Source organism: Sorex fumeus, unplaced genomic scaffold, assembly GCF_029834395.1.
Source record: "Sorex fumeus unplaced genomic scaffold, SorFum_2.1 ptg000093l, whole genome shotgun sequence".
Lineage (NCBI taxonomy): Eukaryota > Metazoa > Chordata > Mammalia > Eulipotyphla > Soricidae > Sorex > Sorex fumeus.
Genome location: NW_026606150.1, coordinates 2,674,987 through 2,701,226, shown reverse-complemented (window position 1 = coordinate 2,701,226; position 26,240 = coordinate 2,674,987). Strand labels below are relative to the sequence as shown.

The 26,240-nt window shown below is 40.3% G+C and overlaps 1 protein-coding gene across 1 annotated transcript in view; it reads left to right on the top strand.

Moving 5' to 3' along the window:
- The first annotated feature begins 312 nt into the window (after positions 1-312).
- The window catches only part of LOC130039960 (solute carrier family 22 member 10-like), a 51,337-nt gene continuing 25,409 nt past the window's right edge, over positions 313-26,240 (top strand). Inside the window, exons 1-4 of the mRNA XM_056131960.1 lie at positions 313-852; positions 1,507-1,610; positions 21,961-22,115; positions 22,248-22,416. Of these exons, the coding sequence (XP_055987935.1) occupies positions 451-852; positions 1,507-1,610; positions 21,961-22,115; positions 22,248-22,416 (830 nt within the window). The 5' untranslated portion in view covers positions 313-450. The remainder of the gene's footprint in view (positions 853-1,506; positions 1,611-21,960; positions 22,116-22,247; positions 22,417-26,240) is intronic.

The window sequence follows — 26,240 nt, the reverse complement described above, 5'->3', positions numbered from 1 at the left end:
AACTAAACATAAAAAATGCTTTCTTAGAAGTATCATAATGTATAATATTACATTTTTTTGAAACTGGCTGAATATTATCACAGGATTTTCTAAGTTATTCTACAGTTAAAGATTCAAGGTTCAAGTTCCTCTAAAGTCAATGTCAATTGTTATTTAACAAAAATCACTGAGCTCAAACAACAAAGAGTCAACCAAGTAAATATTTAAACGTAGACATTTCTTCAATAAATATTTTCTCTATGACAGTACTAAAGCAATGAATAAATATGCTTCTTGAAAGTATTGGGAAACCACTTACATTTCCTGCTCCAGTAGTCAGATCTTGATTTGACTTGTGTTGAGTCACACAGATTTAACGTGAAGTCATATTATGAAAGGAAACTTTCTACCAGTGAGTTTATTTTCATAAAGGCATTGTGAAGACTCCTAAGGATCAACTGTTCATACACAATGGGTTTTGAGGAACTCCTAAATCAAGTTGGTAACTTCGGTAAATTTCATATCCGTCAGATGGCTCTAATTTTTTTCATTTCTATGGCAATTGCCTCTCACATAGTATTAGAGAACTTCACTGCAGCCACCCCAGGGCACCGCTGTTGGGTCCACATCATCGACGACGACACTCTGTCTATTAACAACACCACGGTCCTCAATCAAGATGCCCTCCTCAGAATCTCCATCCCACTGGACTCCAACCTGAGACCAGAGAAGTGTCGTCGTTTTGTCCATCCCCAGTGGCATCTCCTTCATTTCAATGAGACCTTTCTCAATATGAGTGAGCCAGACACAGAGCCTTGCGTGGACGGCTGGGTGTATGACCGAAACAACTTCCCCTCAACCATTGTGACTGAGGTAAGATATCCTACTTACCTTTAAATCTTCTGGTGGGTTAGCACAACATAAACTAAATCGGTTTCAAATCTTCACTTACTAGTTAGATATTTTAGTTCCCTTTCATTTCAGCAAATGGTGATTACTTAGCATTTTAATTTCCAAGCACTTACTTTGAATTTGAGATCAATTTAGTTAACTAACTACATATGGATTTTTCTACAGGGTTTCAAGTCAATTGAGAAGACTTGATTGCACAATTACCTAACTTGGTATTATGAAATTATTTTAAGACTAATTTAAGTAGCTGTACTAATTTAAAACTTATCCAGGCCCATGATATTTTTTAAAGAAGCAAGTCAATATATTTTTCTACGGTGATTAAGTGCAGGCAATTATACTTGAAAAAAACTAAAATTTGTAATGTGCTTCAAAGATTAAGAATCCATGATCTATGAAGTCCTAACTAGACATACATTTTCCCAATATATCTTAGAAAACTTAGTTGAAAATTAATTTCTTGAGAAAGCCATCCTTATGCTGGGACTTGAAGAATATTAGCCAATAAATGTAAAGGATGCCAGAGAATATGTTCGCTAAGGGCTCTTTGAATGAGTAAACATTGCACTAGTATAGCCTGCTAAGAAAACCTGTCCTGTCTTTCCTCTTTTCCAGTGGAACCTAGTATGTGATAATAAAGCAAAGAAACCAATGGCTCAATTCTTGTTTTTGACGGGAATGCTCATTGGAAGCTTTATAATTTCTCCTCTTTCAGATTGGTGAGTATCTCCAGATCACTGTTTGCCCTTATTCTATAGTGTTTTTATCAGCTTGGTTAGTTCTTCCACAGAGAAGCTTTTAATGAGTTCAATGTATCATTTACACCATTGTAAGTGGCTGTGGTTTCCAGGGAGCTAGAGATGGAAATGGAGAATTAGAGTCAGGCTGATGAACGCCTGTGCCAGACATAGAAATGACATCTCCATAAGATCTGGGGGGTTTCAGTACAATATTTAGAGAGTATGTCAAAATACTTTATTTTGGAAGAAGAGGATAGGCATCCTGCCACAATATAGTACATACTTCCAGACAGAGTTCAGCCTATTTGAAACATAGACAAGGTGCAGCATTGTAAGCTGTGTACAGGTTTAGTCCCAAGTATCAGAATAGAAACCATAAGCCTAATTGACTCGGCCAAGGAGGATACCCAGAACAACCCAATACTGAACTCCTTGATTTCTACAGTCAAACTTAAGACTCCCATATATGCAGTTAAACTTTCCTTTGTTTGAATTTAGAATATAAGATCAGAAAAGGGACTGGAGCAATAGCACAGCGGGTAGGGCATTTGCCTTGCATGCAGCCTACCCGGGTTTGATTCCCAGCATCCCATATGGTCCCTCTGAGCACCACCAGGGATAATTCCTGAGTTCAGGGCCAGGAGTAACCCCTGTGCATCGCCAGGTGTGACTCAAAAAGAAAAAATAAAGACCAGGGAAGCACTGTCGCTCCACCTTCTGAGAATTCAGGGCATGTGGGGGACCCAAGACTTACTCTGTGAACCCTGGCCAGAAAGGGTTATGAATATACTTTTCTATAAAATTTAGTGATCATTGTAAATGATCACTCTAGATAAGAACTTAGTAATGAAAGTAAGTAAAGGAACAGACATGATAACCTCTCAGTACTAGTATTGCAAATCATAATGCCCAGAGAGAGAGAGAGAGAGAGAGAGAGAGAGAGAGAGAAGAAAATTACCTGCCACAGAAGCAGAATATAGAGGGTGGAGGTTGTGATAGAAGGAAAACTGGGTACATTGGTGTGGGAAATGAACACTGGTGAAGGTATGGGTGTTGGAACATTGTAAGACTGAAATCCAACTATGGACAGCTTTGCAACTGCGTACCATGGTAATTCAACAAAAAATAAAATGAAAGTTGGGTACAAAACTGAGAACACCACAGTAATGAGCAAGTAGATGGACTTGAGGGTGACTGAGAGGCATATGTGGGAGTTATTGGGCTCTTAAGTTATTGGGTGATGCTAGGTAACTGCAAATACCAAGACCATAAATGCCAACATATTGTAAACACATTACCTTAACTATAATAACTTTTTAAGCTAAGATACATAGAAAGGTCATCGCTGAAGCTGCATTAAGAAATAATATTAAGTAATAGCTCTACTAAGTGGTCTATAATGTGGATTTTAAAAAAAAGTCGTCTTTATCTGCCAAATAGGTCTGTAAGAACTGGAAAGATTGCCTGCTCCTTCAAATGCAGAGACACAAATAATACTAGATCATGAAGAATCAGGTAAACATAATATCTCCAAAGAAAACAAATTAAGCCCTAAGGACTAAAGTTCTTAAGAAAGAATTAAAAACAATCACCTCATTGGATGCAACACTGCCCATCTCTACCCAGGCAGCCAAGGGTTCACTCCTCATGAGAGTATAAGCCAATCAAAATATTCAACATGAGGATTCTGCTGAGAGCCTGTGGGACTGAGAATTACCAAAACCGGGACCCCAGTGGTGCTCAGGGGCTATTAGGATCACACCTTGTGGCATATGGAGGCTTTCAGGACCAAACCCAGTGGTACCTGAGTGAGAAAGAATCAGCTCTTTTCTAACATTTTTTATAAGTTGAGATACTGTGATTTATGGTACTGTTAATGACAGCTTCCAATGAACATAACTTCAGTATCATATCCATCACATGTACCCACCTCCCTTCCACAGAGTCCCAAATGCCCCTCCCATACAGCTCCCCCTAGCCACTACACACACACACTAATTCAGTTTTTGGTATCAGTTCTCTCATTGCCTTGCCATTGGCACTTCATTGCTTCCATGCTGAGTAGCATAAAGTTTCATATATGAGATAATCATTCTGTATCTGTCTCTTTCCTTATGACTGACTTCACTTAGTATTATATCCTTTAGTTCCATCCATCACGGCAAAGCCTGGCAAGCTACCCGTGATGTATTCGATATGCCAAACACAGTAACAACAAGTCACACAATGGAGACGTTACTGGACCTACTTGAGCAAATCAATGAACAACGGGAGGACAGTGCTACAGTTGCATTCATGTCATAGCAAATTGTATGACTTTTTTATTCTTAAAGCCACATAACATTCGGGGCTGGAGTGATAGTACAGTGGGTAGGGCGTTTGCCTTGCACGCGGCCAACCCAGTTCAATTCCCAGCATCCCATATGGTCCCCTGAGCACCGCCAGGAGTAATTTCTGAGTACAGAGTCAGGAGTAACCCCCGTGCATCGCCGGGTATGACCTAAAAAGCAAAAAAAAAAAAAAGCCACATAACATTCCATTGTGTATATATTCCACAATTTCTTGATCCATACTCCATAGTTGGGCATATGGTTTGTGTAGAAGAAACATCTCAGAGAAACTCAGTGAATTTCAAGAGACCACAAGCAGTTCAGTTAAAAAATAAAACAGGAAACAATAAATGACCAAAAGGAGGTTAATCACTTAATCACTTAAGTTCCCGTTAGTCGTCGATTTGCTCGAGCGGGCGCCAGAAACGTCTCCATTTGTCCCTGTCGTGTGCTAGTGTAGCCCAATGGCATCTGTTCACTCCGGGAACATGAAGAGCCTCAAACCGATCGTTCATGATCTTGACGAAGAAGTCTGACCATCTGGTAGGTGGGCGGCCACGCAGTCTTTTGACATCCCGTGGAATCCAGTCGGTAACAGCTCTAGTCCAGCGGTTGTCTTTAAATCTCATTACGTGACCAGCCCGTCTGATTTTTGACACCTTGGCAAATGAGACAGCGTCCCTGATTCTTGATCGTCGACGGATGTCAGAACTCCGGATTCTTTCTCTCATTTGAGTGAAACGTGATATTCCAAGCATAGCTCTTTCTATTCTTCTTTGGGAGACCTGAATAAAAGGAGGTTAATTTAAAAAAAAAAAATGAATGAGACCAGTTGTAGTTACTGGTTTTGGCATATCGAATACACAACCATATTTGATAGGGTTCAAATATGGTAATACCTACAAGGGTGATTAGAGGTCGCCCCAAAAGGAGGTTAATTTAAAAAAATAATCAAGAACTAAACACTAAAAATTATTCAGAAAAGATATTTGCGTTCCTATGTTCACTGCAGCACTATTCACAGAAGTCAAAATATGGACATACTCAAAAACAAATCACTGGATAAAGAAACTATGGTACATATGCACAATGGAATACTACGAAATCGTACTCTGGTAGAGTGTGGTGCTAGAATATTTTATTACTATAACCCTATCATTAATAGTTTCGTAAATCACAGTGCCTAGTAAAAGAATTTTATTTTTTTATCATTTTTTTATTAGTGAAACACCATGAAGTACACTTATAGACTTATAAATTTTTGTGCTTAGGTTTCAGTTATACAATGATCAAGTACCCATCCCTCCATCAGTGCTCATCCTCCCCCACCACGGGTCCTAGCATCCCTCCCACCCCTCATCCCCCCCCCCCCCGTTCCACCCTACCGCTGTGGCAGGGCATTCCCCCTTGTTCTCTCTCTCTTCTTTTGGGCACTGTGTTTTGCCAGAGAGGCATTGAGTGGCAATCATGTTTGGTCTATAGACTACTTTTAGCATGTCTCTCCCACCCTGGGAGGGTCTTCACAACACCCTTTATTTGGTGCTCTCTTCTCTATCTGAGCTTCCTTCTCACCTAGCACATGTGGCTGGCCTTCAAGTCATGGAGCAAAATTCCTGGTACTAATCTGAGCCATTCCTGGGTGTTAGTCTCCCGTTTTGTTGCTTTATGTTCCCCAGATGAATGCAATCTTTCTGTGTCTATCCCGCTCTTTCTGACTCATTTCGCTTAACATGATACTTTCCATGTAGTACCACTTGTATGTAAATTTCATAACTTCATCTTTTCTAACAGCTACATAGTACTCCATTGTGTAAATGTACCAAAGTTTCTTTAACCAGTCATCTGTTCTCGGGCACTCAGGTTTTTTCCAGATTCTGGCTATTGTAAAGAGTGCTGCAATGAACAAACAATTGCAGATGTCGCTTTGACTATACCTTTTTGCCTCTCTGGGATATATTCCCAGGAGTGCTATAGCTGGGTCAAATGGGAGATCAAATTCTAATTTTTTGAGAATCGTCCATACTGTTTTCCAAAAGGGTTGGACCAGCCTGCATTCCCACCAGCAGTGAAGGAGGGTCCCTTTCTCGCCACATCCGCGCCAGCACCTGTTGCTTTTGTTCTTGTGGATGTGGGCCAGTCTCTGTGGTGTGAAATGATATCTCATTGTTGTTTTGATCTGCATCTCTCTGATGATTAGTGATGTAGAGCATTTTCTCATGTGCCTTTTTGCCATTCGGATTTCTTCTTTGCGAAAGTTTCTGTTCATTTCCTCGCCCCATTTTTTGATGGGGTTGGGTGATTTCTTCTTGTGTAGTTTAACCAGTACCTTGTATATCCTTGATATCAACCCCTTGTCGGATGTGTATTTGGTGAATATTCTTTCCCATTCTGTAGGCTGTCTTTGTATTTTGGTCACTGTTTCTTTTGAGGTGCAGAAGCTTCTTAGTTTAAGATAGTCCCATTTGTCTATCTCTGTTTTCACTTGCTCGGCCAGTGGCGTGACATCTTTGAAGATACCACTAACTTCAATATCGTGGAGAGTTTTGCCAACTTTGTCTTCAATAAACATTATGGATTCCGGTCTGATGTTGAGGTCATAAATCCATTTCGATCTTACTTTTGTGCATGGCGTTAGGCAGAGATCTGAGCCCACTTTTTTGCATGTAGCCGTCCAGTTTTGCCAGCACAATTTATTAAAGAGGCTTTCTCTGCTCCATTTCACTTTTCTTGCCCCCTTATCCCTTATCGAAGATTAGATGATTATATGTTTGGGAGGAGATGTCAGTATATTCAACTCTGTTCCATTGGTCTGCAACTCTGCCTTTGTTCCAGTACCATGCTGTTTTGATTATTATTGCTTTGTAGTAGAGCTTGAAGTTAGGTAGGTTGATTCCTCCCATTTTCTTTTTCCCAAGAATTGCTTTAGCTATTCGTGGGGGCTTATTGTTCCATATAAATTTCAGGAGTGTTTGCTCCATTTCTTTGAAGAATGTCATGGGTATCCTTATAGGGATTGCATTGAATTTGTACAGTGCCTTGGGAAGTATTGCCATTTTGACAATGTTGATTCTCCCCATCCATGAACAGGGGATATTTTTCCATTTCGTCGTGTCCTCTTTTATTTCCCGAAGTAGCGTTTTGTAGTTTTCTTTGTACAGATCCTTTACTTCCTTAGTTAAGGCGATTCCTAGGTACTTGATTGTCTGGGGCACAATTGTGAATGGAATTGTTTTCTTCATGTCACTTTCTTCTCTTTCCTAGTAAAAGAATTTTAAATTATTTTCACAAACAAACAAAAAGCAAATAGAAATATTTGAATCTAATAATACGGTGACTGTTTGAAATTTTTAATATAGGACTAAATGTTAGACTCAATCATGAAGACCAAGTACATCACTTTGAGAAAGGTACTTTTTAAATTGGATGATTTAAAAGAGCAACCACCACCACAACAACACAGAAACATGAAGAATTTAGAAAGTAAGCACAACTTAGGAGACAAAATTCAGTAATCTATGTGCTGTGGTATATCAGAAAGGGAAGAAAGAGCCAGAATTAGGAGCCAGAGTAATATTAAAGTGGGTAGGCTGTTTTCTTTTCATGCAGCCGACTCAGCTTTGATCCCCAGCATCCCATATGGTCCCCAAGCACCAACTGGAATAATTCCTTAGTGCAAAGCCAGGAATAACTCCTGAGAATTTCCAAATGGAAACCACCCCAAAGAAAACAAGGAAAGAAAGAAAGAAAGAAAGAAAGAAAGAAAGAAAGAAAGAAAGGAAGGAAGGAGAGAGAGAAAGAAAGAGAGAAAGAGAAAGAAAGAGAGAGAAAGAAAGAAAGAAAGAAAGAAAGAAAGAAAGAAAGAAAGAAAGAAAGAAAGAAAGAGAAAAATAAAGAGAGAAGGAAGGAAGGAAGGAAGGAAGGAAGGAAGGAAGGAAGGAAGGGAGAAAGAGAAAGGGAGAGAGAAAAAGGGAAAGAAAGAAAGAAAGAAAGAAAGAAAGAAAGAAAGAACAGAAAGAGACAGGATTATTATTTTTAAAAATAATAGTTAATTTTCAGAATCTAGGAAGAGAAGTAGGCAATTTGAATTATGAAATTTTCCTAAGTAGGTAAATTCCAAAGATATCTACACTAAGACATATTATAAATAAATTTCCATAATTTAATTATAGATCATTTTGAAATAAGCAAGAAAAAAGTGGTATGTTACACATCAGTGGGGTCCTAAAAGACTGTAATTAGATTTTACAACAGAAACTTTGCAGGCCAGCAGGGAGTGGGAAGATATATTCAAAATATTGAAATTTTAAAAATCTGTCAACAAGAATACTTTATCTGGAAAAACTGTCTTCACATAAAGAGAAATAAAGTCCTCACGCAATGAGAACTAAGAGAATTCATTACCAATACACCCACCTTACAATAAATACTAATGTTAGTTCTTCCACTTGAAAAGAAAAAGATATCAAGCAACATAAAAACATGCATCTCACTGCTAACAGTAAGTAAAAAGACAAAGAATATCATACTACTGTACAAAAAAATTTCAATGCTTCTGTACAAATAAAAAGGCAAAAATAGAAACTTGGCCATGGAAGTAATACACAAAGAGGTAAAATTTGATATGAGCTACTGAAATTTTGTGTGAAAAGTGTTGATCTTCAGACTGTAATTTTAGTTGTATCAACTTAAAACAGACTGCTTAACTATAAAATCACAGGTCACGGTCCTCCCGTTGTTCATTGATTTGCTCAAGCGGGCCCAGTAACGTCTCCATTGGAGACTTTGTTGTTACTGTGTTTGGCATATCGAATACATCACGGGTAGCTTGCCAGGCTCTGCCGTGCGGGAGAGATACTCTCGGTAGCTTGTCAGGCTCTATAAAATATTATGTGTAAACCCATGATATCCCCAAAATGATACAGTAAATAGATAAAAATAAAATAATGAAATGACGATACCACAGAAATAATCAAATCACAAAAAACACTATAATAGTAATGAAAGAAAAAGGAAATACAAAACACATAGAAAAGAATTTTTAGCCAGAGAGAAAGAATAGGGGTTAAGACCTTGCATGTAGCCATCCCGATCATGAAGGACCTCTTGAGCACAGTTAGGAGTGACTCAGAGCACAAGCTGGAAAAAGTCCCTGAGCACCATTGGGGTGTCCCACAACCCTCCCCAAAAGAATGGATAAGAGAGCAATAGTAAGTTCTTACCTAATAATGCTCTAAATATAAGTGTATTGAAATTTCTAATCAATGGTTATGGAGTGATGGAATTGATATATAACAAGATCAAAATTTATACTGTATAGAAGAGACTATATACTAAAGGACAGACATGAGCTGAAAGATAGCTGAAAGAAGAGGTAAAATATTTTATTTGGAGACCTGTCAAAAAATTAAAAATAGAACTTTCAAATTATGCAGATATTACACTCATTGGCATTTCTCCAAAGAACACAATAAAATAAATTAATGAAGATACATGGACACCTATGCTCATTGCAATGCTATTTAAGTAACCAAAATCTGGAAACACTCTAAATTCCCTATAACAGATGAGTAAATAAATCAATCTTGGAATATATAAAAAACTGAATGCTACTCAGTCATTAGTAAAGAAATACTGCATGAGGGTACGGTGCCACCAGCAGGTCAATCTGTACCTGTGAGGCGAGTGCATCAGCAACCTGATGGAACCATCAGGCCTTCAGATACCCCAAAATTGCTGCTGTGCCTTTTGCCAGGCCCCAAAAACTTGGGGCAAAGTTTACCAAGAAAGTAAACGGCCAAAAGTTAGGTATGTGGGAGACACACCCACAAACCACCTCCAGCTCAGCTATATAATTGGAGGCATAGCCTCTCTGGTTCCTGATTGAACTGCTTACTGGCCATGCTCCCAGAGGCTCAGAAACGAATCTCGGAACCCAAAAGCTTTTGGCAGAAATTCGTCCTGTTCCCACAGTAGGTTACTGGGGCTGGGCCACTCCAGGTGGGAATAGGTTTCATACCTTGGCCTGTTCCCCTTGGTGGTCTGGTGATCGTCATCCTCCAGAGCCACAATACAGTCAGGTTTGGGACTGCAGTGACGAGACACACGGGGCCTCACCAGATGGGGGTGGAACCAGCCCTTTCCTCCCCATCCCAGCAAGACCTCGAATCGCCTACAAACGGCCTCTCTGGCTCCTGATTAAGTTGATTAATAGCCACGATCCCAGAGACTCAGAAACAAATCTCGAAACCCAGTGGCTTTTGGCAGAAATGCATCTGGACCGCATACACGGCCATGGTTCTAGAGGCAAATGGACTTAATCCAGAGCCCAACAGCTTGCGGCAGAAAAGTGAATGGACCATGTGTTAAACTATGGCGCCATGCCTCCCTGGGAGGGAAAGGGTGTTGCTCCCTTCCGCCTCCCCCCCTTTCCCCCTCCCAGCAGCAAGGTGGCCGCCTCCTCAGAGCTTATTGGAAAGCCAGGTATGATCCGGCGTTGACGGGGCAACTGCAGTCTCATGGGAAGGGGGTTGGTACCAGCTTGTCCCTCACGCCCTACCGAGGTCCTGAGTTGCCCCCACAAGCGGCTCTCTGGCACAGCCATAAGACCAGATGCACAGAAACCAATCTCTAAATTATCTGGCTCTTTGCAGAAATCCAAAATTGCCTGACCACAACAGTGGATACGTAACATTATATGATTCTCATAACCAGCTATAGAAAACAAAGTATTTCACAATGCCTTTTCAGCAATTCTGATTGTTGTGGGGTGGGGGGTAATTCTAAACAATAATGGTGCATCTTTTGTCGAAATGATGAATGTAATCAATGTAGAGAAGAGTTAAGTAGAAATCATCTGCCTCACAGGCATTGGGTGGGGTGGGAGGGGGGGTATACTGGGGTTAATAAATAAAACTATGAAAAAAAAAGTAAGGTGGAGTTCATGCCCAATTCAATCAGCTAATCAGTGACTGAATAAATAGCAGTACTCCTACATAAAAAATTTTAAAATTTAAAAAAAAAGAAATACTGCAATAATAAAACCACAGGGCATCATGCTGAGTGAGAAGGACAAATAAAGGATAAAAGAAGAAAATAGAAAATGGCCAATGGGAAAAATGGTGAGAGTCTTCCTACAGAATTGAGTCTACCAAACAGAAGAGCTGTGAGAAAGTCTTTAGAGAATGGTGGAGGAATACTGGCATTCTGCTGGTGTGTGTAGTGACATATTATGTCTGAAACAGTAATAGTAATGCTATTGTAAATCATTATATCTCAATAAAAATAAAGTTGAATAAAAAAACACAATCAGACATAACAATTATAAATATATATGGTTCAGTATCAAAGCACTATAAATCTAGAGCAAAATATCTAAAGATCTAGAGAGGAGATAGCAAGGCAATAATACAAAGAGACTTTAATGCTAAACTTCTCATAATGGATAGGTTATCCAGACAACAATTTAATCAGGAAACGTTGAGCTGTAACACCATCATAAAACAAATGCCATTCATAAAACAAATACCATCGTAAAACAAATACCATTCACCTGCATAACATTCCACTCAACAATAGTAGTATATACTTTCTTCATGAGCATTCACAGAATATTATCCAAAATAGATATACTTGTTAAGTAAGGTAAAGGTAAAGGCCCTCCCGTTGATCGTCGATTTGCTCGAGCGGGCCCAGTAACGTCTCCATTGGAGACTTTGTTGTTACTGTGTCTGGCATATCGAATACTCTCGGTAGCTTGCCAGGCCCTCTGAGAGGGGCGGAGGAATCGAACTCGGGTCGGCCATGTTGGCCGCTTGTAAGGCGAACGCCCTACCGCTGTGCTATCACTCCAGCCCAACAAAACTTAAAAACTTAAGATTAAAATTATTTCAAAGGGCCGGAGAGAGAGTGTACTGCAGGTAGAGCGCTTGCCTTGAATACAACCAATCTGGGTTCAATCCTTGGAATCCCATATGGTCTCCCAAGCAACACCAGGAGTAACTTCTGAGTGAAGAGACAAGAGAATCGCTGGGTGTGACCCAAAAACATTAAATTAATTAATTAATTAATTAATTAAATGGTTTCAAGTCTCTTCAGACCACCATGAAATCAACCAAAAAAAAAAAACAATATATGTAAGAGGAACACCTGAGATATTTCATACGTAATAAACAGCAAACAATAAGAACACCCAAATATCATAATTCAGACTAAGTAATAAAAACCACAAGAGCAAGATAAGAAAACAAAGTAGGGCTTGGAGTGATAGTACAGCAGGTAGGGTGTTTGCTTTCCATGCGGCCTACCCAGATCTGCACCTGGCCATTCCATATGATCCCTGACTGCAGAGCCAGAAGTTAGCCCTAAGCACCACCGCGTGTGGCCCAAACCCCACCCCACAAAAAGGGAAATGAAAAAAAAGAAAAGTATTCATAAAGGAAGCATTCATACATAAAATGCGATATATACATGTATTCGCATACATATATATATACATATGCATACTTGAATGAATACTATTCAGTTATAAGAAGATAAATTCTGACCATTTACAAGAAAATAATATGGTATTTTACTTACTGTCAGACAGCGAAAGACAAATTGCAAGAGCTAAAGCCATAAAGCTTCTTTCTCTTTGTTTTGGGGCTCCAGCTTACTCCTAGCTCTATGCTCGGGAATCACTCCTGGCAGTGCCTTGGGAAACCTATGGGATGCTGAGGGTTGAACACACATCAGCTGCACAAGGCAATGGCCCTACTCACTGGACTATCTCACAAGGCCCTATTCTTTTTGTCTTCTCTCTCTCTCTCTCTCTCTCTCTCTCTCTCTCTCTCTCTTTTACTTTTTGAGCCAACTATCCTCTGCGCTTACTCCTAGATTTGTTCTTGTCCCTGTGACAAATTTCCTTTGAACATTAAACTACAGTACCCTCCAAAGTACAGCAGTTAAATCCAAGTTGCAGAAACGCCAAGATTTTATCTCTTTTTTAGAGCTTCATGATACCTTTTTTTATTATTTTTTAAAATTTTTATTAGTGAAACACCATGAGGTACAGTTGTAGACTTACAAATTTTTGTGCTTGGGTTTCAGTTATACAATGATCCAGTACCCATCCCTCCACCAGTGTCTATCTCCATCATTTACATTTTTTTTTAATTTTTGTTAGTGAAACACCATGAGGTACAGTTGTAGATTTGAAATTTTTGTGCTTGGGTTTCAATTGTACATTGATCAAACACCCATCCCTCCACCAGTGCCCATTTTCCACCACCACGGGTCCCAGTATCTCTCTCACCCTCCATCCCCCTGTCTCACCCTTCCTCTGTGGCAGATATTCCCTTTTGTTCTCTCTCTCCTTTTGGGTGTTGTGGTTTGCAAAAGAGGCATTGAGTAGCAATCATGTTTGATCTATAGTCTACTTTCAGCATACTTCTCCCATCCTGGGAGGATCCTCCCAACGCGCTTTATTTGGTGCTCCTTTCTCTATCTGAGCTCCCTTTTCCCCTAGAGTGTGTGGCTGGCCTCCAAGCCATGGAGCAAAACTCCTGGTACTAATCTTGGCTACTCTTGAGTGTTAGTCTCCTATTTTGTTACTTATGTTCCCCAGATGAATGCAATCTTTCTATGTCTATCCCTCTCTTTCTGACTCATTTCACTTAGCATGATACTTTCCATGTAGTACCACTTGTATGTAAATTTCATGACTTCATCTTTTCTAACAGCTACATAGTACTCCATTGTGTAGATGTACTAAAGTTTCTTTACCCAGTCATCTGTGCTCGGGAACTCAGGTTTTTTCCAGATTCTGGCTATTGTAAAGAGTGCTGCAATGAACAGACAAGTGCAGTTGTCACTTCGACTATACTTTTTTGCCTCTCTGGAATATATTCCCAGGAGTGGTGGTGCTGGGTCAAACAGGAGCTCGATTTCTAATTTTTTGAGAATAGTCCATACTGTTTTCCAGAATGGCTGAACCAGTCGGCATTCCCACCAGCAGTGAAGGAGGGTCCCTTTCTCACCACATCCGTGCCAGCATCGGTTGCTTTTGTTCCTTTGGATGTGGGCCAGTCTCTGTGATGTGAAATGATATCTACTTATTGTTTTGATCTACATCTCCCTGATGATTAATGATGTACAGCATTTTCTCTTTTAGCCATTCGGGTTTCTTCTTTGAGAAATTTTCTGTTCATTTCGTCTCCCCATTTTTATGGGGTTGGATGTTTTCTTCTTGTGGAGTTCAACCAGTACTTTGCATATCCTTGATATCAACCCCTTGTCAGATGTGTATTTGGCGAATATTCTTTCCCATTCTGTAGACTGTGTTTGTATTTTGCTCACTGTTTCTTTTGAGGTGCAGAAGCTTCTTAGTTTAAGATAGTCCCATTTGTCTATTTCTGCATGATACCTTTTTATACATGTATTTGGCAACAAATTCTTTTTTTTCAAACTTTTTAAATTAAATCACAGTGAGATGCACAGTTACAAAGTTGTTCAGGATTGGATTTCAGTCATATAATATTCCAACACCGATCCCTTCACCTGTGTACATCAATGGCCCCAGTTTCCCTCCTGCCACCCCCTCACCCCCCACTCCCAGCACCTGCCTCTATGGAAGACACTTTTCTTCTCTCAGCAACAAATTCTTAAAAAAAAATAAAACCAAAATCAACAAAAGAAAAAAGAAAGTTAAATTGGACTTTATCAAAATGAGAAACATTTGTGCATTGAAAGATGTTATCCAGAACATATATGGATGAATTCACCAAACCATATATGTGATAAAGGTTTAGTGTCCAGAATATATAAAGAACTTATAGGGGGTATGATGCCGCCAGCAGGTCAATCTGTACCTGTGAGGAGAGTACATCAGCAGACCGATGGCAATGTCAGACTTTCAGATACCCCAAAATTGCTGCTGTGCCTTTGGCCAGACCCCAAAAACTTGGGGCAAAGTTTACCAAGAAAGTAAATGGCCAAAAGTTAGGTATGTGGGAGACACACCCACAAACTACCTTCGACTCAGCTATATAATTGGAGGCATGGCCTCTCTGGTTCCTGATCGAACTGCTTAATGTCCATGATCCCAGAGTCTCAGAAAGGAATCTCGGAGGGCTGGAGCAATAGCACAGGGGTAGGGCGTTTGCTTTGCACGCGGCCGACCTGAGTTCGATTCCCAGCATCCCATATGGTCCCCTGAGCACCGCCAGGAGTAATTCCTGAGTGCAGAACCAGGAGTAACCCCTGTGCATTGCCGGGTGTGACCCAAAAAGCAAAAAAAAAAAAAAAGAAAGGAAGGAATCTCGGAACCCAAAGGCTTTTGGCGGAAATGCATCCTGTTCCTGCAGTAGGTTACTGGTGCTGGACCACTCCAGGTGGGAATAGGTTTCGTGCCTTGGCTGTTCCCCCTGGCAGCCTGGTGACTACCATCCTCCAGAGGCCACTGGACAGTCAGGTTTGGGCCTGCAGTGACGAGACACACGGAGCCTCACCACATGGGCGTGGAGCCGACTCTTTCTCCCCATCCCAACGAGACCCCGAGTCACCGCCTACAAACGGCCTCTCTGGCTCCTGATCAAGCTGATTAATAGCCATGATACCGGAGACCCAGAAACAAATCTTGAAACCCAGCGGCTTTTGGCAGACATGCATCTGGACTGCATACAAGGTGGCTGCCGGCTCAGAGCTTATTGGAAAGCCAGGTATGAGCCAGCGGTGACGGGGCAACTGCAGTCTCATGGGAAGGGGGACAGTACCGGCTCGTCCTTCACGCCGTACTGAGGTCACAAGTTGCCCCCCACAAGCGGCTCTCTGGCACAGCCATGGCTCCAGAGGCAAAAGGACTTAGTCCAGAGCCCAGCAGCTTGCAGAAGAAAAGTGAATGGACCATGCGTTAAACTATGGCACCATGCCTCCCTAAGATGGAAAGGGTGTTGCTCTCTTCGGCTTTTTTCCCCCCTGGCAGCAAGGTGGCCACCGCCTCAGAGCTTATAGGAAAGCCAGGTACGAGCCAGCAGTGACGGTGCAACTGCAGTCTCATGGGAAGGGGGCAGTACCAGCACATCCTTCACACCCTATTGAGGTCACGAGTTACCCCCACGAGCGGCTCTCTGGCAGGGCCATAACACCAGACACACAGAAACCAATCTCGTAATTATCTGGCTCTTTGCAGAAATCCAAAATCCTGGCCGCGTGACATTATATGATTCTCATAACCAGCTATAGAAAACAAAATATTTCATAATGCCTTTTCAGCAATTCTGATTGTTTGGGGGGAAATTCTAAACAATAATGGTACACCTTTTGTCAAAATAATGAATGTAATCAATGTAGAGAAGAGTTAAGTAGAAATTATCTGCCTCACAGGCATTTGGAGGGGTGGGAGAGGGGGTATATTGGGGTTCTTGGTGGTGAAAATGAGTACTGGTGAAGGGAAAGGTGTTTGATCATTGTATGACCGAGACTTAAACCTGAAAGCTTAGTAACTTTTCCCACAGTGATTCAATAAATAAATATAAAAAGAAAAATAAATAAATAAAAAAATTAAGGTGGAGTTCATGCCCAATTCAATCAGCTAATCAGTGGCTGAATAAATAGCAGTACTCCTACCAAAAAAAAGAACTCATAAACTTAATCACAGCTATTGCCCAAGCAAAAATTGGTTAAGGACCAACATACATATTTTTCAAAAGAAAAAGACCTATAGACACATAAAAAGATTCTCATGATCAATTGTTAGGAAAACTCAATTTAAAACTATTCCTGAAATCAGAAGACACCTTCTAGGATAGTTTTATCAAAAATAAAAATTGAAAATAAAATTTTGAAGTAATAAAGAACATTTGGAGAAATTAAAACCATTGTATGGTGGTGATGAGATAAAAATGGAGTGGTGGTTTCTCCAAAATCAAAATAAGAACTTTCACATGAATAGCAATTATCCCCAAAATTGCAGTCAATATTCATTATAGCATTGCATAAACCAAAGGTTAAAAAAAGATAAGTATCAACAAATAGTTTACTGGGTAAATCAAACTAGTAAATTTGTATAATGGAATATTGTTGGCCCAGAAAAAATAAGAATTTTGATATATGGCACAATGTAAGTGAACCTCAAAAAATATGCTAACTGAAATGGTCCAGGACATAAAAAGACAAATATAGTATTATTCCCCTACATAACTGTAGGATAACACTGTTTTGTCCTTCCTCGGGTAGCTTAGGTTTATTGGGTCACACCCATCCCAGTGCTCCTGAGTCACTCCCATTTTGTTTATTTGTAACTACTTCTCTATGCTCTCTTCCCCAGTTAATCAGCTTATTCCCCTAATCATATTCTGTCTAGGACACTGAACTTGTATTAAAGTTAATATTGCCTTTCTCCTCTCCTTATGTCTTTAGAATAGTTTACCTTAAAGAAATGTCCTTTCTGTATGGACACAGGAAGACAGTTAGCATTATTCTTTGTAACTTGGAAGTTGATTGACTCCGAATAATATTTACTCCTGGGCATCTGCTTTCTTGACTTAGTTGCCCTTAGTTCCTAGCACCCCAAAAGCAGGGTCCCAACGAGGGACTGAATGGACCCAGGGCAAGCTGTGAGCTACCCTGGCATCAAAATGGGCCAGGCCAAAGCGCCACGATACTCAACTATAAGTTGAGGCCATGATCTTGGACAAATGCTGTCATGATCCAAAAGTAAGGAACGATGAGACTAGGACCCTACTGGGCTAGGAAGACTAACCTGGTCTGAAGGACTGCGGAATATATATGAGATGGCCTCAGGAAGAACCAAACTGTAAATTTATGTCCCTTACTGTGCTCATACAGAATGACATTGCTAGAAATATTAAAAGTAGATTTACTACAACTATCTAAGTAGATTACTAGCTGAGAAAAGAACACACCCTTATTGGGATCCCACCCTTGAGCAGATCTCCTAGTAATCTCTTTAGATGATACTTTATCTTGAGTTAATCCTTGAGGAGTGGTCTTACATTAATGTTCAACCCACCTTTGTGTCACCACCTTATGTGATTTCTATATAAACTAAGACTGTAGGCTGAGGCAGGAGAGAGACCCAAAGTCAGATCAAGAGGGGCTCAAGCTTGAGAGAGAGAGAGAGAGAACGATCATCCTGATCCAGGCCATACACAGCGGCTCAAGAGCACCGAACGCAGGCGGTGAGACAGCCGTCCAGAGAGCCCGTGAACACACAACCTTCAGCATGTATAGTTTTTTTTACATATAACATCTTAAAAAGATAAGTTAATGTAAACAAAAAGTAGATTAAAGGTTATCAAAAGGGGGAAAGGCAATGGGGAATTATTTCTTAATAGGTTATATTTAGTTAGACCTGGGAACACAGAGACTTTTACACAATGTAGGGCTAATGAGTCAAAGATACCCACACCATGGATAGACTGGGAGATACCATCCACGCGGGTCACAGACTGATGGGTATATGACAAAGTTTAGTGAAAGGATAATGGCTGTAATAGAGGGGCAAATAGGGGTTCATTATGTGCTGATCGTGAGACAGGAAGAGGAAGATGAATTCTGTGCTTACTGAGCTAATACAAAGGTAGAGCAAAGAGCTTTACAGATACCACAGGTGTCGGCTCCCCTTGCCTCAAGCCCTGGCTGCTGGCAATTGCAAGGCCATCAACCCGTACTAATCGTCACAGAATGCCGGTTCCCCCGATGGCAGCTCACCCTCCTTCAAGGCCGGTCCGTGGAGTTTGCCCACAAGCACCATGGTCCAGGTATTCAGGGAGCTGTGCCAGGAAGAGCTCCAACAGTGTCATGAAATTATGAAAGACAATAAGTATACAACACTCTGAACATAATCAACCACTAAATTGTGCATCTGAAATGGTATTTGGTAATTCATATATTTTTATTTTACCTGGGCGGGGCGGGGAGGGACGAGGAAATTATAAGGGCAATACCCAGGAAACTTGGCACATCCAAAACTTTGGGATCTGTTGGCATGGGAAGCAGTGCTGGCTCTCCCAGCAATGCTGGAGGCCACCAGGGTAACACCCAGTGGAATCAGGAATGCAATGCTCGGACCCAAATCAGAAACTTTCACATGATAGTCAGGTCTATACTAGTTGACCCACCCACTTCTTGTCTCAATAAAAATTATTTATGAATCTCCAATTGTGATTGTGAATTGCTTACATAATTCTATCTTGTTTCAAGTATTTCTGTCTTGTCTCAAATATTTTTAAAATACTGTTGTTGAGTTCAGGCTGGAGTGATAGCACAGTGGGTAGGGCGTTTGTCTTGCATGCAGCGGACCCAGCCAACCCAGGTTCGATTCCTCCGCCCCTCTTGGAGAGCCCGGCAAACTACTGAGAGTATCTCCCAGCACGGCAAAGCCAGACAAGCTACCCATGTATTCCAAATGCCAAACACAGTAACAAGTCTCACAATGGAGACATTACTGAGCCCGCTGGAGCAAATCAATGAACAACGGGAGGACAGTGCTACAGTGCAGTTGTTAAGTTCATAGACATTTGACACTTTCTATACTATTTCTATACTATTTGACACTTTCCATACTCTTTATATACTATTTTTATCAAAATTTATTTTAGTTCATCTTGATACTTATAGTCTACTGCCATTTGGAATGGCAGCCAATTCCTGTTTGCCTTCAATTTCACTATTTTAAGTACAATTAATTATCACTGTATACTGGTAAAGAGCATATATTTAGGTTTTTCATCTATTTTGGTAGCATCTTTCATGGAGAGTCTGATCAGCCTATTATGAATTGGTTAGTCTGATGTCACTGTGGTTTAGTTTTAGTCTACCATTTTATTTTATTTTTTTATGTAGAAGTACTGCTATTTATTCAGCCACTGCTTAGCTGATTAAATTGCCATGAACTCCATCTTACTTTTTTTCATAATTTTATTTATCTATTATTTTTTCTTCTTATATTTATTTATTGAATCACTGTGGGAAAAGTTACTAAGCTTTCAGGTTTAAGTCTCGATCACACAATGATCAAACACCTCTCCCTTCACCAGTACTCATTTTTCACCACCAAGAACCCCAATATACCTTCCTCCCACCCCTCCCAATGCCTGTGAGGCAGATGATTTCCACTTAACTATTCTCTACATTGATTACATTCATTATTTCCACAAAAGATGCACCATTATTGTTTAGAATTTACCCCCAACAATCAGAATTGCTGAAAAGGCACTGTGAAATACTTTGCTTTCTATAGCTGGTTATGAGAATCATATAATCTCACATGACTGCCTCTGGAGCCATGGCTGTACCGTGGGGGGCAACTCGTGATCTCAGTGGAGCATGAAGGACGAGCTGGTACTGTCCCCCTTCCCATGAGACTGCAGTTGCCCAGTCACCCCTGGCTCATACCTGGCTTTCCAAGAAGCACTGAGGTGGCAGCCACCTTGTATGCGGTCCAGATGCATTTCTGCCAAAAGCCGCTGGGTTTCGAGATTTGTTTCTGAGTCTCTGGGATCATGGCAGTTAATTAGCTTGATCAGGATCCAGAGAGGCCGTTTGTAGGCGGTGATTTGGGGTCTTGGTGGGATGGGAGGAAAGGGCTGGTTCCACTCCCATCTGGTGAGGCCTCGCGTGTCTCATCACTGCAGGCCCAAACCTGACTGTCCAGTGACCTCTGGAAGATGGTGGTCACCGGGCCACCAAGGGGAACAGGCCAAGGCATGAAACCCATTCCCACCTGGAGTGGCCCAGGGCCAGTAACCTACTGCAGGAACAGGATGCATTTCTGCCAAAAGCCTTTGGGTTCTGAGATTCGTTTCTGAGTCTCTGGGATCATGGCCATTAAGCAGTTCGATCAGGAACCAGAGAGGCCATGCCTCCAATTATATAGTTGAGCCGGAGGTGGTTTGTGGGTGTGTCTCCCACATACCTAACTATTGGCCGTTTACTTTCTTGGTAAACTTTGCCCCAAGTTTTTGGGGTCTGGCCAAAGGCACAGCAGCAATTTTGGGGTATCTGAAAGCCTAACCGTGCCATCAGTCTGCTGATGCACTCGCTTCACGGGTACAAACTGAGCTGCTGGCAGCACCATTCCCTCCCCCATTATATTTTTGTTTTCTAGATTATTTCTTGATTGTAATAGTAAGTATGATTATAACTAATCTGTGTTATTTTTGTTTCTGTGGTCTTTAGTTTCTGCCTTTGGGAAGAATTATTTAAATGTTTGTATAATTCTATTTTAATTTTTTTCAAGGCAATTCCCAATTCCAAACTTCATCTATTTATTTTTATTTTATTTATGTGCTATAAATTAGTACATCCTCTTTATTCCAAGTTGTAATTACATTTTCTTGAGACCCGATGTAACAGACAATCCCCATTCCTTAGTTTTCTCTTCAACTTCTTTCTTCTTTAATTTTTCATCTCATAATTTTTTCTTTGGAAAGAATTTTTTCTTCTCCTTCTATTCTTCTTTCTTCTATACCTTCCTCTGGGTTGTAACTTAAATTCTGTTCTGTAACACATGACTTGAGTTCATGTATTCACAGTCAATAAAAGAGATACACTCATATCTTTAAGGAACTATCATTTCACTGATGCTTCTTTTGTACCAGTTTAGCTTTAGTCTGTATGGCCCTAAGGCTCAGGTACACAATTCGCTCTCTCATATTCTCAAGTTGCTACAGAATTTCTTCTGTGTTAAACATTACATTAGTACAGTGAATGCAGAGGCCATTGCAAGTGTAGGCTCTTTGACATGGTGTCACTAGTGCCAAAGGCCTCCTGGTACTTGACTGGACATTTTGGTATTGATGAATGTTTGGGTGTTCATTTTATAAGCAAGAAGTATTACTTTTGAGGGGAGTATTATTGGTGGCTTAGCTCTCGAATTTTCCAGCTTTCTCACACAAAGACCACCTGTAATACTGCCTCTAAGTTTCAAAGGTTTTCTGAAGTTGTTACCTAAAATTATTATTGTCCCCCAAATTCTAACCCGACTCTTTGTTTCTCAGGCTTGGGAGAAAGTTTGTTCTCAGATGCTGTTTACTTACGTTTTCCCTCTGTGGAATCGGTGCTGCCTTTGCTCCCAACTTCATCATTTACTGCTCACTGCGCTTCTTGATGGGCTGTACAGCTACATCCATCATAATAAATAGCTCCATGCTCGGTAAGTCAATCATCTTGATTTTCTGTGTGTTCACATATTTGAATTTAACCATCAATTCTCACCTTTATCTGACATTAATATCCACTCCCCCACCCTTAACCCTCTTGTTTGCTGTTGTTGTTGTTGTTTCAGTTACAGAATGGTCAAGACCCCAATCAAAACCCTTGGCAGTATTAGTACTGTCCTGTGCCTTTAGTAGTGGAAATATCCTCCTAGGAGGACTGGCCTATGTTTTTCAAGAATGGCGCACTCTGATGCTCACATTGTGTGTGCCTCACTTAGTCTTCTTCCTCACCTCAAGGTATGTGCTTCTCTCTCACTTTGTCTTATGGGAACCTGACAATAAACTGAATAATGGATTGGGATTTATTTATTTCCCTTTTCCCTGAACGTTTTCTTATCATAGGACCTAACACCCATGTCCCTCATTGTTTCCTTCTGTGCAGCTTTGAGAAAAGGCTCAAAGAATAGCATTGACCCTTCTGCTTCACAGTATTATTCATTTCCTGTCATTTTTCTCCTTCTCTTTTCCCATAATAATAGCAATAGACTTATTATTATAATATTGTTTTCCTTAATAAAAATGTAGCACTGTAGCACTGTCCTCCTGTTGTTCATCAATTTGCTCGAGTGGGCACCAGTAATGTCTCCATTTGTCTCAGCCCCTTAGATTTTAGCAGTCTCTCTTTACTTGTCCTTCCCAACGGTGTCATATTGGAGGCTCTTTCAGGGTCAGGGGAATGAGACCCGTTATTGTTACCGTTTTTGGCGCATCGAATATGACACGGGAAGCTTGCCAGGCCCTGCTATGTGGGCAGGATACTCGGTAGCTTGTTAGGCTCTCCGAGAGGGACGGAGAATGTATATAAGACAATACAAGCAAGTATATTAAAACCAGACACATGTGTGCTGCTTTAGGTATGTCAGTGAGCTAGACTATAAGAGGTCGCACGGCTGGCACTTCCAGGAGCTTTGTTTTACAGTCTCTGGATTGTGGTCATTGATGGGTTTACATGGCGTTGGAGGCAGTTTGTGGGTGTGACTGCCAAGCTACTGGAAAATGGGGGATCTGGGTGGAGGAGGCCCAGCCCTGATCTGAACATGTTTGGAGATCTCAGCCGCATGTCCCGCATACCTGGGATCCTCTGCCGGTTCCTTCATGCATGAGGCTCGTCCAAGTGTGTGGAGGGTGGCCTTGAGCATGACTGTGGCTGAATTCTGAAGGTTTTCAGATTCTGCTTCATTTATCCAGTGTCAAAAAAATTGAGGATGTAGGAGCAGGAGTAATAGTATAGTAGGTAGGGCACTGATCTTACACATGGCCAACCAGAGTTTGGTTTCTGATACCCCTGAGCCCACCAAGAGTGATAAGAGTGATCCCTGAGTGTAGGAGTGATCTTAGAACATTCTGCCTATATTTTCTGCATATATTTTATAGATTCTAGTCTAAGTTCAAGATATTTGACCTGCTTTGAATTAACATTTGTGTAAGGTGTGATATGTGTATCCAGTTTTATTTTTTTTACACATAGTTATCAAATTTTGACAACATCATTTGTTGAAGAGGCTACCTTTACTCCATTTCATGCTCTCAACTCCTTTGTCAAATATTAGCTGGCTGTACATGTGGGGAGTTGTCCTTGGATAGTCTATTCTGACCCATTGATCTATCCTTATTCCCATACCATGCTGTTTTGATCATTATGACCTTATAGTACAGTTTCAAGGTAAGTAATAAGATACAGTACATACCTCTCCCACCAATTTCTTATTTTTCAGAATGGTTTTCTTACTTTACAGTTCTGGGTCTTTTATGATTTCATACAAAATTTATTATAGACTTTTCTAAGTCTTTGAAGAATTTTGTCTGATTTTAGATAAGGATTGAATTGAATCTACACAGTAGCTTAGGTAAGACAGTCATTTTGATAATATTTATTCTTCCGGTCCAAGAAAATGAAATATTTTTCCATTAAGGTCTTCTATTTCCTTCTTTAGTGTTTTTGAAGTCATCATGCTATAGATCTCCTGTTGATCCTGAAAATCTTCCAAAATATCAAATAAACAAGAATCCTTCCAAACACCTTCTATGAAGCCAATATAACACTGATACCCAAAGCAGACATTCCTTAACCAATATGTAATGTCCAACCTTAGTTTTGACTTTATTCTTTACCTTAAAAAATATTCAGTTTGGTACAAATGTGACTGTTTTCATCCCTAAGGTCTACAGTTAGCCAATATGATTTTTTCCAATCTTTCACTCTGTGCTGGTGTTTATCCATGAGAAGTCAAATGTGTTTCTTGAAGACAGCAAAAAGCTAGATTTTAAACTTTGTTTCCTGAACTGTCCAGTCTCTTTGTGACTTTTGTTAGGGAAAGTCAGTCCATTAACATTTAGAGTAAGTATTGATATAACAGGAATTGTTATTTTTATATGAAGATTTTGGTTGTTTTGCTGTTTTCCTTTTTTATAGGAGACCATTCTGTATTCCTTGCAGAGTTAGTTTAGATGCAGCAAATATCCTCAACTGCTGTTTGTTGGAAAATATTTTATCAGTTCCTCAGATCTAAGCAATGTCCTTGAGTGATTGCAAATTCTTGGGTGCATATTCTTTTCATTCAATACTTAGAATATATCATTCCTGTTTCTTTATGCTAATAGTTTCATTGAGAAATCTGATGTGAACTTCTGATTTTTTCTTTTGTTTTGAAACTTTGTTTCTCCTACCTCACTTTAAGGAATCTAACTCTGTCTTTGGTTCTTGCCATTTGATTACAAATAGCATTTGTCATTCTTCCGTTTAGATTTATTTTGTTTGGCACTCTTATGGCTCCTGGAATTGTGCACAAGTCTTCTCCTCAAACTGGGAAAGTTCTCAGCTATTTTCTCCTCTGTCAATCATTTTTTCTTTCTCTCCCTTGGAAATTCTGATGATGTATAAGTTGTTCCTCTTCCTATCGTCAATTAAAATCTTAAATCTTGGTTATTTTAATGACCTCTTCTTTATTGATAATGAATACCTTGTCTTCAGGGTTGCTAATTCAAATTACTAATTCAATTTCAACTTTTTCCATTCTGCTGCTGAATGGGTAGTCCTGCTGTTCTATTCTTTAGTTGCTTCAATTCTGCTTCAATAAATTCTTTAATTTTTCTTTAGCCTTCTTGAATCTCTCTTCAAATCTTTCCTGGGTTAATTAAACATTAAAAAAGAGTGTTTCTCTGTCATTCTCAGGCAGCATCAAGAAGTCTCATGTACTTGAGGACTTTCCTGGACTTCTGTTCCTATCTCTTAATCTAACTAAATTCCTTCATTTTTATGCGTATTTTACTGGTATTTCATGGGAACTAAAGGTGGAATTCCAGGGGCCGGAGTGATAGTACAGCAAGTAGGCCATTTGCCTTACACGCGGCCAACCCAGGTTCAGTCCCCAGCATCCCAGATGGTCCCCCAAGCACCATTAGGGGTAATTCCTGAGTGCAGAGCCAGAAGTAACCCAAGAAGCATTGCTGGGTGTGACCCAAAAAGCAAAAAAACAGGTTGAATTCCAAGTTCCAGTTGTTCTGAGAAGATATTTGGGTTTCCTTTTCACAAATGGTGGCTTTTGCTTGTGATGTTATGAATTTATGGTGGCCACTAATGCCCTATGATGATTTCTCAAATGTTTGCAAGATTAATCTTGTGCCTGTGGCTCTGATTTATATGCACCTGGTTGACAATTTAATTTGTGACCCCCAAGTCCAGGAGCTGCTTTAGCACCAAAGTCTAGCTGGCCTGAGCTCTGACCCATTGTTTATTCTTACGGGTATCTGGCAGTTGAAGTGGTTTAACAATCCAACGGACCTTGTCAGTGATTAGAGATTGTTATTACATGTACTCAATCAAAGATATTCAGCAAGCTGAACTTTGCATCTATGGAGGGATTTTTTTTATCAAAGCACCGTGAATTACAAAGTTATTCATAGTTGAGTTTTGAACATCAAGTATTCCAGTAATAATCCTACTTCCTGTGTCAACTTCCCTCTGTCAGTGTTTCCCCCCGCCTTTATCTTGACCATTTTAAGTTTGTTAAAGTTTGGGTCTTTCAAAGTTGTTGACTCTGTGATTTAGATTTTTGGCTATA